The 13580-nt window shown below is 36.9% G+C and overlaps 1 protein-coding gene across 1 annotated transcript in view; it reads left to right on the forward strand.

Moving 5' to 3' along the window:
• Positions 1-13580, forward strand: part of rxfp2a (relaxin family peptide receptor 2a) — a 49074-nt gene that overhangs the window by 33064 nt on the left and 2430 nt on the right. Inside the window, exons 7-13 of the mRNA XM_016277936.1 lie at positions 52-123; positions 940-1011; positions 9410-9481; positions 10889-10960; positions 11059-11130; positions 11788-11795; positions 12524-12934. Coding sequence (XP_016133422.1) covers positions 52-123; positions 940-1011; positions 9410-9481; positions 10889-10960; positions 11059-11130; positions 11788-11795; positions 12524-12934 — 779 coding nt within the window. The remainder of the gene's footprint in view (positions 1-51; positions 124-939; positions 1012-9409; positions 9482-10888; positions 10961-11058; positions 11131-11787; positions 11796-12523; positions 12935-13580) is intronic.

Raw genomic sequence — 13580 nt, forward strand, 5'->3', positions numbered from 1 at the left:
TTCTATCAATTTCAAGTATGTGTCCCTAATTAAACATGGTATTTTATGCAGGTTTCTCAGCCAAAACCACATAACCTATTTAGGACCAGGTGTATTCAGAGATCTACACAAATTAGACTGGCTGTGAGTATGTATCGCATCACATTTAATGAGCTAGAAAAGGGAAAATGGATTTTCTTAGTCTTTTGCATCAAATATCAGTCACAACATAAATGCAGGTAGAATGTTGAGACCATGATCAACTGGAAACCATCAGTTAGCAACTATCTGAATTTTTATGTACTTTAAAGAATTTTTTGCTTAAAGTCTCATCAAGTTCATGCATTTTGAAGCATTTATTTCGTTCCATATAAAAAAAGTAATGACTAAAACAATACAGTAACAGGCATATTTATTGTATCTGTCATTTTGTTTAGTTTTTCACTGTCATTTTTAAAATTTCATAAGTGTATTTTTATATTTCAAATGTTTATTTTTATTTTATTCAGTATTTCTATTAATATTTTGTAATATTTTATTACAAAATTGATTACAATAAATTTTAGTACAATATTTTATTACACAAATTTTTTTTTCATATAGTTGTTTTGGAGAAGCACTGTCTCCCTTGGTAAATATGATGCTAAAAACTATAATGCTTAATTAAATTAATCAGAATCATAAGCATAATCACACAGAAAAGATGTGGTCTGTGGAATAGCACTGACTAGTACAGTTTGGCTCTGGAAAGTGCAGACAGTTTTTGCAGAAAGTAGGTGAGAATTACTTGGGTGACTTGTTGGTTGACAAACACAGACAAAGGTTGAACAGATTCATGCAGTACTAGAACAAGTGGCATCAAGATATTTCAAGTTGAAATCTGACATTCTAACAATGTATTTCTTTGCTTAACATTTTGTAAAAAGACTTTTCAGTATTATTGTGTTTTTTCCCCCTCAGAGTATTGGATCACAATCCACTTAAAAGTGCTACCTGTGATACTTTCATCGGTCTGAGGTCGCTGACATTTCTGTAAGTATCTTGCTGTTTTAAAAAATGTTATGGTCATTCTCTTTGTGGAATTTCATTTAATCAGCTTGTCCTTACTGTTATCTCTTTGAGGAAAATGTCAAATTTAGTGAAGCTTGTCCCTGTTTTTGATCCTACTGTCTGACATGTTTTATGAAGTTATAGTTGAGCATTACTGTCTTTTTTGTTTTTCTTACTTTGTGTTTGCTTGCTTACTGTGCACTAAATCAATGCAATGGCACAATGCCCACAATGATTTGAAATGATTAGCAGTACTTTTGCGTTCGCTTGTCAACAAGTCAACAGAAAGGCACCTTGTTGTTCAAGTAACAGCTAAAGCAATCTACGGCTCACTAACCCTGAAACACAGCCAATTTTGTTTCAGCAAAAAGACGCAACAAACTATCTCTGCGACAACTTTTTGATCTTTTCACCGTAACACAGAACTGTCTGTACCCACAAGATGGCAAAAACATTTTATATTTCAACATGTGGGTTGCCTGAAGGCCATTGTGCAGCCATTCTTACAAGTAGTAGGAAATTCATTATCATAGTTCCTCATCAGAATGTCTTTAATATCGCTGAAAATGTCCTCTGGCTTCCAGTTCCACTGCTTTGCCAGAAATGACTAGAGTACAAAATGAAATTTATTCCCATCACAACTCTTTTTGTTCATTTACCCCCCTCTCCTCACTCTTTTTATTTATATTTTATCTTTTCCTCTTTTCCGCCTCATTTTATGATCACTTTCTTATAATTAATTTTCTATTCTGATTAATGTCTTCTTTTATGTGTTCTATGGACTGTCAAAACCTGTTTTCTGTGGGGCTATAGACATTTTGCTAAAAACAACAGCAAAAATACAGTGACTTTATTGTATTTTTACGGGGTTTGTTTTGTCTTTCATCATGAAAATCCTTTACCTTTTACACACTTTTTAGTGAATATAGCATATATACTATACATAGAATATACATGGATTTGATTAATTTGATTCCTTCCCTTTATTTTTTAAAGTTTTTAGTAACATAATATAATAATACATTAACATAATATTCTCCAGGTTGTGCATCAGCCCTCTCACAATCATATATTTTTTCTTCTTTCTTTTCTTTCTACTCCATAAATAAAAAATATTCCTTATTTTATCTTGTTTTTTTTTCACACAGTATTTCAAAGCAAACGCCTGTGGCATGCAGACTGCACAGACTTTGTGGCCATGTTTACAATTCCTTTAGTGAACCGGGATCTAAACAAACTCAGAGACAGTGTGTACAAATGTGCATCTTTAGTCAACTCCCCCATAATTATCATTTTTTGTTTGTCCATCACAGCTCTATGAATAAATATATGGCATGATTTCACATTATATTTTATGTCACTTTCAGCTTGTCAAGAATAATTGAATGACTAAATCATGTTTCATGAAGGTTTAATTTATGTTCCTAGGTTTAATTATGTTAATAAAAAACAGAGTTTTCTCAGGGATGGCTAACTAGTAATAGAGATATTAAACATCACTGCAAAGAACAGTCCCCTGTGAGATTACCTTTCATGAATTAATATATATATATACAGTATATATATATATCTGAAGTCATCCCGAAAGAGATTATATGCTTGCCTGGAATGTTTTCTCCAGTTCATTTCGCTTTGTGGTATGGTATAGCTAAAATGACGGTAGTATGTCTCTTGAATGGTTTCCAGCATTTAGTTTTTCACTGTCATTTTTAAAATTTCATAAGTGTATTTTTATATTTCAAATGTTTATTTTTATTTTATTCAGTATTTCTATTAATATTTTGTAATATTTTATTACAAAATTGATTACAATAAATTTTAGTACAATATTTTATTACACAAATTTTTTTTTCATATAGTTGTTTTGGAGAAGCACTGTCTCCCTTGGTAAATATGATGCTAAAAACTATAATGCTTAATTAAATTAATCAGAATCATAAGCATAATCACACAGAAAAGATGTGGTCTGTGGAATAGCACTGACTAGTACAGTTTGGCTCTGGAAAGTGCAGACAGTTTTTGCAGAAAGTAGGTGAGAATTACTTGGGTGACTTGTTGGTTGACAAACACAGACAAAGGTTGAACAGATTCATGCAGTACTAGAACAAGTGGCATCAAGATATTTCAAGTTGAAATCTGACATTCTAACAATGTATTTCTTTGCTTAACATTTTGTAAAAAGACTTTTCAGTATTATTGTGTTTTTTCCCCCTCAGAGTATTGGATCACAATCCACTTAAAAGTGCTACCTGTGATACTTTCATCGGTCTGAGGTCGCTGACATTTCTGTAAGTATCTTGCTGTTTTAAAAAATGTTATGGTCATTCTCTTTGTGGAATTTCATTTAATCAGCTTGTCCTTACTGTTATCTCTTTGAGGAAAATGTCAAATTTAGTGAAGCTTGTCCCTGTTTTTGATCCTACTGTCTGACATGTTTTATGAAGTTATAGTTGAGCATTACTGTCTTTTTTGTTTTTCTTACTTTGTGTTTGCTTGCTTACTGTGCACTAAATCAATGCAATGGCACAATGCCCACAATGATTTGAAATGATTAGCAGTACTTTTGCGTTCGCTTGTCAACAAGTCAACAGAAAGGCACCTTGTTGTTCAAGTAACAGCTAAAGCAATCTACGGCTCACTAACCCTGAAACACAGCCAATTTTGTTTCAGCAAAAAGACGCAACAAACTATCTCTGCGACAACTTTTTGATCTTTTCACCGTAACACAGAACTGTCTGTACCCACAAGATGGCAAAAACATTTTATATTTCAACATGTGGGTTGCCTGAAGGCCATTGTGCAGCCATTCTTACAAGTAGTAGGAAATTCATTATCATAGTTCCTCATCAGAATGTCTTTAATATCGCTGAAAATGTCCTCTGGCTTCCAGTTCCACTGCTTTGCCAGAAATGACTAGAGTACAAAATGAAATTTATTCCCATCACAACTCTTTTTGTTCATTTACCCCCCTCTCCTCACTGTTTTTATTTATATTTTATCTTTTCCTCTTTTCCGCCTCATTTTATGATCACTTTCTTATAATTAATTTTCTATTCTGATTATTTTATGTGTTTATGTGTTCTATGGACTGTCAAAACCTGTTTTCTGTGGGGCTATAGACATTTTGCTAAAAACAACAGCAATGACTTTATTACTTTATTGTATTTTTACGGGGTTTGTTTTGTCTTTCATCATGAAAATCCTTTACCTTTTACACACTTTTTAGTGAATATAGCATATATACTATACATAGAATATACATGGATTTGATTAATTTGATTCCTTCCCTTTATTTTTTAAAGTTTTTAGTAACATAATATAATAATACATTAACATAATATTCTCCAGGTTGTGCATCAGTCCTCTCACAATCATATATTTTTTCTTCTTTCTTTTCTTTCTACTCCATAAATAAAAAATATTCCTTATTTTATCTTGTTTTTTTTCACACAGTATTTCAAAGCAAACACCTGTGGCATGCAGACTGCACAGACTTTGTGGCCATGTTTACAATTCCTTTAGTGAACCGGGATCTAAACAAACTCAGAGACAGTGTGTACAAATGTGCATCTTTAGTCAACTCCCCCATAATTATCATTTTTTGTTTGTCCATCACAGCTCTATGAATAAATATATGGCATGATTTCACATTATATTTTATGTCACTTTCAGCTTGTCAAGAATAATTGAATGACTAAATCATGTTTCATGAAGGTTTAATTTATGTTCCTCCACCTTAATAAAAAACAGAGTTTTCTCAGGGATGGCTAACTAGTAATAGAGATATTAAACATCACTGCAAAGAACAGTCCCCTGTGAGATTACCTTTCATGAATTAATATATATATATACAGTATATATATATATCTGAAGTCATCCCGAAAGAGATTATATGCTTGCCTGGAATGTTTTCTCCAGTTCATTTCGCTTTGTGGTATGGTATAGCTAAAATGACGGTAGTATGTCTCTTGAATGGTTTCCAGCAGCCGGCTTGCAATTTAGCCACTATATGCACAAGCTTAGCTTGCGGGGTCTGTATTTACAGAAAATTATTCTTTGAGACTAATGATGCATTCATATTGGTGTAACACTCCGCACTCTGTACTAGACTGCTAAATAGACAGAAATGTAGAACAGGGCACTTTAATAGTGTTAAAGTTTTTAGTGTTAAGTAGTGTTAAAGTCCATTTATTTCTGTACATGTGCATCTTGATTAGGGAGAGTAAAAATAAGGCCTTTATTTGGAAATATTTGGTACTCTGAGAAGGTTTTTTTAATGCTGTGTAAGTGTCTGTATATCTTTGTATGCACGTATTTATTCCTGCATGCCCATTAGTTTATTAGTCATCAGGCTCTTTGGTTTATTTGAATAGGTCATTCTAAAGTTAACGAAAAGAGAGAGTCTGTAACACTTAGTGTGTGTGGTCTCTGAACTCCAGACAAATGATACCTCATTATAATCCTCTCTAGTGTTTTGAATTTAGAAAATCTCACTCGGTATAAATCATATCAGCACATCAGCGAAATTCCAGAGCTGTCCACATAAAACCACTTAAAGGGGTCCTATTATGCTCTTTTACAAAGTCTTGATTTTGTTTTGGGGGTGTACTAGAACATGCTCTCATGCTTAGTGGTTCGAAAAACGCATTATTTTTCACATAATTTACATTATTAAAATATCTTTCTCCCCAGCCTGGCACAAACGGTTCGATTAGTTCCGGCTTTGATGAAGGTCCGCCTTCCGAAAAACAAAATGTGTTGTGATTGATTAGCTGTCCCAGTGCATTGTCATTGGCGAACAGCTTAGACGGTGTTTCAGTACTGCCCCACCCCTTGCTCCGTCTTTCAACAAAAGCTTTTTGGCGAATCCGGCACTGTACTCCCTCATGTTGTGGAAGCTGTCCTCAGTAAAATGCGCAGCACACAATAGCAAATTGGGGTTATAATGCTCAGGAACAGAGTTAAGAAGAAATTGCAACCACTGTTTCCTGACATCATCCGCTTTCGGAAGCCCAAACAAAGACGTTTGGGCACAGAGGTGAAAAAAAACAGCATTTCAGGCGGTCGCACACCGGACGCCACGTCTTTAAAATTCGAATACATTATTTTCTATTAGTGTAGGCACACCGTTCGGCGTCTGTCCATGGCACCCAGCTAACGTCGTGTTGTACTTGTTAGAATTGTTCTAGACATGCTGAAACTTTGACGCTACAGCACAGCATTGATATCACAAAGCCCGGAAACCAACGCTGTAGTCCAAACGAGCCGGGATTTTTTTTAAACAAAATATCTCCCTTTTACTCTGCAGCAGCACTTCTTCGTCGTCGTCTCGTCTGATGCGCTCACTCAACCAAGCGTTCTAACCACAATCTCGCCCCTCCCCACCCCCCAACCATTCGAATGTCTGTAGGCGGGAATTATTTTTAATGATATTCTAATGAGCCGCTTTGTGATATCACAGAGCCCGGAAACCAACGCTGTAGTCCAAATGAGCCGGGATTTTTTTTTAAACAAAATATCTCCCTTTGGTGTGGATTTTGAGATTTTTTACTTTCTAGATCTTTTTTATGCCCAAACATACACACTACACACTGACTAAAATTAAAAACGTGAAAAGGCATAATAGGACCCCTTTAATATAGCTTAGGCTGCTGTCAGCGGTTACTTTGCTTAGATGAACCCTGTAGAGAAGACCACACTCAAAAGCTTTAAAGATGTGTTCGCTCAAGTTTTATAGTCAACAATTACCTTAAAGCCTGATTTTTCTTAGACAGGACACCCACGGACTGCCCCCCAGGCCAAATTACTGACCGTCTGATGCATACTGCACACAAAACTGGAAAGCATTTTCTGTGTCTGGCAAGCTTTAATCTGATTGGCAGATTTTAAGCAGCTTCCTGGAGTAAGGGCACACAGGATTTATTATCAGTCTACTTGGAAACAAAGTCATGTTTACGAGGTACCGGGTGATACAACGAGTGCTTTTGGGGATGAAATAATATCTAGATCTGCCAGTTTTTCAGGTTAGTGAGAACAAAACAAACTGTTTTCTTTTTTAACATGTCAGTCAAACACTTGTTTATAGTGCACAATAGGCCAGATTAAGCTGCTTGTGCTATTTAGCACATGCAGGTCTGACTACATTGACTGTCACAAATCTCGAGTTAACAATAAAAACTCCTCTCAAAGTGCCTGTATCTTTGCCAAATGTGTCGTTTGTGAATTTTTGGGCGTCTCTCCCTTCATAATGAGCACTTAGGACTCATTTTCACCTTTTCTGTGGACAGTTCACTCTGGTAATTATAGTCAGTTCAGAAAGAGACTGACAATGGACATCATTACGTTCGCTGTGATTTCTGATGTTACCTATGCAAGCAGCTCAATCATGCTGCAATACTCTCGCCACTGAATGACAATTTGCCATCTGCTAGCCCAGCCTGACAGTTCTGAGATAAAAGCTATCAGCGGTACTAGCAAAGTCAGGCACCTCCTCTCGACAAGGTGCTCGCTGAATCCCCTTGCTCCGTCTTTCAACAAAAGCTTTTTGGCGAACCCGGCACTGTACTCCCTCATGTTGTGGAAGCTGTCCTCAGTAAAATGCGCAGCACACAATAGCAAATTGGGGTTATAATGCTCAGGAACAGAGTTAAAAAGAAATTGCAACCACTGTTTCCTGACATCATCCGCTTTCGGAAGCCCAAACAAAGACGTTTGGGCACAGAGGTGAAAAAAAACAGCATTTCAGGCGGTCGCGCACCGGACGCCACGTCTTTAAAATTCGAATACATTATTTTCTATTAGTGTAGGCACACCGTTCGGCGTCTGTCCATGGCACCCAGCTAACGTCGTGTTGTACTTGTTAGAATTGTTCTAGACATGCTGAAACTTTGACGCTACAGCACAGCATCTCTTCTTCTTCGTTTTCTCTGATGCACTAACTCTGCAGCAGCACTTCTTCTTAATCGTCGTCTTGTCTGATGCAGTCACTCAACCAAGCGTTCTAACCACAACCTCGCCCCTCCCCTCCCGCCAACCATTCGAATTTCTGTAGGCGGGAATTATTTTTAATGATATTCTAATGAGCCGCTTTGTGATATCACAAAGCCCGGAAACCAACGCTGTAGTCCAAATGAGCCGGGATTTTTTTTTAAACAAAATATCTCCCTTTGGTGTGGATTTTGAGATTTTTTACTTTCTAGATCTTTTTTATGCCCAAACATACACACTACACACTGACTAAAATTAAAAACGTGAAAAGGCATAATAGGACCCCTTTAATATAGCTTAGGCTGCTGTCAGCGGTTACTTTGCTTAGATGAACCCTGTAGAGAAGACCACACTCAAAAGCTTTAAAGATGTGTTCGCTCAAGTTTTATAGTCAACAATTACCTTAAAGCCTGATTTTTCTTAGACAGGACACCCACGGACTGCCCCCCAGGCCAAATTACTGACCGTCTGATGCATACTGCACACAAAACTGTAAAGCATTTTCTGTGTCTGGCAAGCTTTAATCTGATTGGCAGATTTTAAGCAGCTTCCTGGAGTAAGGGCACACAGGATTTATTATCAGTCTACTTGGAAACAAAGTCATGTTTACGAGGTACCGGGTGATACAACGAGTGCTTTTGGGGATGAAATAATATCTAGATCTGCCAGTTTTTCAGGTTAGTGAGAACAAAACAAACTGTTTTCTTTTTTAACATGTCAGTCAAACACTTGTTTATAGTGCACAATAGGCCAGATTAAGCTGCTTGTGCTATTTAGCACATGCAGGTCTGACTACATTGACTGTCACAAATCTCGAGTTAACAATAAAAACTCCTCTCAAAGTGCCTGTATCTTTGCCAAATGTGTCGTTTGTGAATTTTTGGGCGTCTCTCCCTTCATAATGAGCACTTAGGACTCATTTTCACCTTTTCTGTGGACAGTTCACTCTGGTAATTATAGTCAGTTCAGAAAGAGACTGACAATGGACATCATTACGTTCGCTGTGATTTCTGATGTTACCTATGCAAGCAGCTCAATCATGCTGCAATACTCTCGCCACTGAATGACAATTTGCCATCTGCTAGCCCAGCCTGACAGTTCTGAGATAAAAGCTATCAGCGGTACTAGCAAAGTCAGGCACCTCCTCTCGACAAGGTGCTCGCTGAATTAACTATTTTGGCGTGGGCCTTCATGAGGCAAGCTTTATTCATGTCAAGCACCTGTGGCTCTTGATCAAGTTGTTTTGTTGTTGTTGCAGGCAGAGCAGTGGGATGAGTTTTCCCAGTCGTCAGTGTACACGTCGTTTTCCTCTCCTGAAGTCAGGATTTATACGTATTTTTAATTTACAGCTGTTTTTTTTCTTTTCTTTTCCTTGGCTTATCTTTCCTCGCAGGGACTTTGCTGAGAACCATGTCGAGTTGCTGAATTATTCCACTCTGAAGACCTGCACCGAGCTCACAGTGCTGTAAGTGTTTTCATTTGCATTTACCCTCAGCCACAATCCACTGTAACGTCTTATTAGTTGGTTTCATTGTTTTACATGATGGCTATACATATATTGATGCCAGCATCACAATTTAAAATGGCAACATGGCAGTGAGTTTGATTTAATAGTCAATTTAATTGAATGTGGTACAGATGTCTGTTTTTGTTTACAATGTCGGTTTTGGATCTCAGACATGTTTTTTTTAATCCTCGGTATATCTCTAAAAGGAAATGCTTTTTCGTGGTTATTCATCAGCATGTGAGTGTCTGCAAGCTTTAGGGAGCCCTTTTACATTACTGTAAGGTTACAGTTAACAACAGAGCACAGCTATGACCGCTTCACCCAATGGTTTTGGGTATCACTGCACAACACCCTTAGCAACCACCCTTAGTAACATAAACAATTAATACTATAGTCAAAACTGTTCCATGTATTATGTATTTCAGCAAAATTAACTGTTTATTTATTTAATTAAGTATGAGTGACCCCTGCTGGTGTTGTGTTGCATCATTCATCTTTCATTTTGAGACCATGGCCTTCTCCCATCAAAGAAACTCTTCTCCTGCGGGGAAAAGTTGACATGTGTGTGCATCCGTGTCGAAGCCCACAGTTTCCGAAGTGAGGAGGAAATATTACTGTATTTATTCGTTTTCTGTTTCAGGTATGATTCTGTATGTCCATATGTCCATCAGTTTACACTGTAATGACGCTTACAAACTCGCACTGTGCTGCGAATCGGTCTGTTTTAACCACGTTGGGGCAGTCGTGGCCTGATGGTTAGAGAGTCGAACTTGTAACCTGAAGGTTGCAGGTTCGAGTCTGTACCAGCAGGGATTGTAGGTGGGGGCAGTGAATGGCCAGTGATCTCTTCCACCATCAATAACACGACTGAGGTGCGAACCCTTGAGCAAGGCAACGAACCCCCAACTGCTCAGCAAAAATGGCTGCCCTCTGCTCCAGGTGTGTGTGTGTTTGTTCACTACTCGCTGCTGTGTGTGTGCATTTGAATGGGTGAAATGCAGAGCACAAATTCTGAGTATGGGAGACCATATTTGGCCACACATAACGTCCTTTCCTTTCCTTTTGTAAATTACTGCCATTTTGCAGTACACCAAAGCAAACTCACATCGTCTACCACAGACTGAGAACTAGCTTTGCCTAAGCTCATTTGTAGCATACATCTGCATTTCAATCAAAAATGGTGTGTTGACATTATTGATGCCAAAAAACTGATGGTCTTCAGAAGACTTTGAATTTAGCAGACGAGTGTTTCATGTCCTTTTTGTACCTTTAAAAATTCTGTTTAAAGAAAAAACGATTTGGAATTTGATCAGGAAATAATCAGAATTAACATTTTTGGCTGACATATTCCATTTACTTTTGCAGGAACATATCCCATAATCCTTCACTCCATATTCATGCCAGCTACTTCGATCACCTAGTCCAACTTCAGTCTCTGTAAGTATCAGCACTGCATGATCTGCTTTTCAAAAGAATGTTTTTTAAGACCCTATTAGTAGGTGTTACATGAAATACAACATTCATGTGTTTAACAGAAGTTTGGAGGGCATTGAAATTCCTGATATAACCACCAAGATGTTTCTTCCCATGGGGAACTTGTCCCACATGTATGTACTTCTCATTGTGTGGTCTGCTTATTAAGCTGCATAAGCAGGATGCTCAGCTATAATATGTTGTTTGTGCATTTCTCTCTCTCTCTCTCTTTTTTCACTAGCATTTTCTATTCTTTTGACTTATCTTTTTATTTATCATATATATATATATATATATATATATATAAAACCCTGCGTTAACTGAGACTTGTCACAGCACTTGCATATTACTGCTCTTTTGTTGATTTTGTTTGCTTCTATTTTCCTAATTTGTAAGTCGCTTTGGATAAAAGCGTCTGCTAAATGACTAAATATATAATATAAACTTTAATTTATGTAATTGAATATTACATATTGATTTTTACATATAATTCATTAAATTAAAAAGTGTATATGTGTGTGTAGGAGTGCAATTAATTCGATTTTATATTTGATTTGTAACTTTTTATTATACATATTAATTATTGATGTACTGAATATAATTAAATTGTAAGCGTGCAGACAAAATAATCTGAATGAATGATTGTCCTGTTGAGCTGCATGATACTACTCTCTTCCCAAGATGTGTCAGATGAAGGTCATTGTGATCACAGAGGGTTGTTATTTACTGGTGTCACATTCACAGTTCACAGTCTCTGTCTATGCTTGTTCTGTTCATCTCAGCCGTTTCAGTGTGTTCCGTAGGAACAGGAGCTTGGCCTTTACCTTTGACTGTTTGCTGACATGAATAGTCTCCCTGTGCTCACCTTTGCTAAGCTGTCAGAATCAAAGATCGCCTGCTACCACAGATGGTGTTACCATTGTCTGGCTCTGATTCATGATGTACTCTCTCAAACTATAATGAACAAGGATGCGTTTATATATTATTCACATTAAACATGTTCTCTTTTCTCATAAGCTTTTGTGACAGTTGCAGTTTTCCTAAATGTATTGTGGGCGAACCAGAAAATGAGCAGTTGTCAAATATTTCACACCTCAGAATAGAAAGGCCTAAAATAAATTGGCAAGGAACTCCAAGCCACTTCTGGTCACACTGTGAGTTTGTTTTTGTATTGGTAATGAGGAACAGAATTTGTGCTGTCAAGATTAATATCCATTGCACAGATTTATACAGCAGGGGCTAGTCACTACTGTTTTAAATCCATTTAAACCAACATGTAGTGACCTGATGATACCAGACATAGCAATTTCATAATCAGTACAGATGCTGACTTTCATTGTAAAGTTATGAAATGAGGATTGAAGAACTTGGATGAGGAACAAACCAAGTTATCTTCCTGTGGCTGGCACAGATTTCACTTTACGTTTATGTGTAGAAGCCTACAGTTTTTTCATTGTGCTAAGCACTCTATCACATGCTTGAGGATCATTGTCATTGTTTTGATTCTTTCGCTTGAATGTTTTTCAGTTGCTGACTGTCTGATGGGAGTCTATCTCTTCTTCCTGGGGATATTTGATGTGAAATTTCGGGGCGAATATAACCGGAATGCTCTTATCTGGATGGATAGCGTGGAATGCCGAACGATTGGCTTTCTTGCCATGCTCTCCTCTGAAGTATCTGTTCTCCTCCTCACCTACCTGACACTAGAGAAGTTCCTAGTCATCGTTTTCCCGTTTAGCCATCTGCGGCCTGGGAAGCTGCAGACAGTGTTGGTTCTGGCCTTCATCTGGATTCTGGGATTTGTCATAGCAGCTGTTCCCTTGCTAAATGAAGACCTGTTTGGGAACTATTATGGGCGAAATGGAGTTTGTTTTCCTCTGCACTCTGATAGGCTGGAGAAACCAATAGCCAAAGGATACTCCACAGGGATATTTCTAGGTTCGAATCATTTCACAGATTTGATGTTTACTGATGTGTTTTCATGTATTTCGTAGTTTTAATTATTCTATGAATGTAATATATACTACCAGTCAAAAGTTTGAAATAATTCAGATTTTTTTGTTGATTTTGAAGTCTCTTATGCTCACCAAGGCTGAATTTGTTTTATCAAAATAATATTTTGAAACATCAAGAATTTAAAATAACTGTTTTCAAGTTGAATATGTTTTAAAATGTAATTCTTTCCTTTGATGGCAAAGTGTATTTTCAGCTGTCATTACTGCCAGTCTTCAGTGTCACATGATCCTTCAGAAATCATTCTAATATGCTGATTTGGTACTCCAGAAACATTTATTATTGTTATCAATGTTGCTGTCAGTTGTGCTGCATAATATTTTTGTGGATATACTGTGATACATTACAATTTAAAAGTTTGGGGCAAGTAATGTTTTTTTTCTGTTTTTATAAGAAATTAATACTTTTATTCAGCAAGGATGCATTAAATTGTTAAAAAGTGACAGTAACATTTATAATATTACAAAATATTCCAATAAGCCGTTCTTTTAAACTTTTAGTTCATGAAATTCTCGAGTAGGCTACACAGGGCTGTCTGGTCACCCTAAATTGAGTATCCACAATTCAAATC

The sequence above is a fragment of the Sinocyclocheilus grahami genome, unplaced genomic scaffold (assembly GCF_001515645.1).
Source record: "Sinocyclocheilus grahami isolate Dianchi unplaced genomic scaffold, SAMN03320097.WGS_v1.1 scaffold7.1, whole genome shotgun sequence".
Lineage (NCBI taxonomy): Eukaryota > Metazoa > Chordata > Actinopteri > Cypriniformes > Cyprinidae > Sinocyclocheilus > Sinocyclocheilus grahami.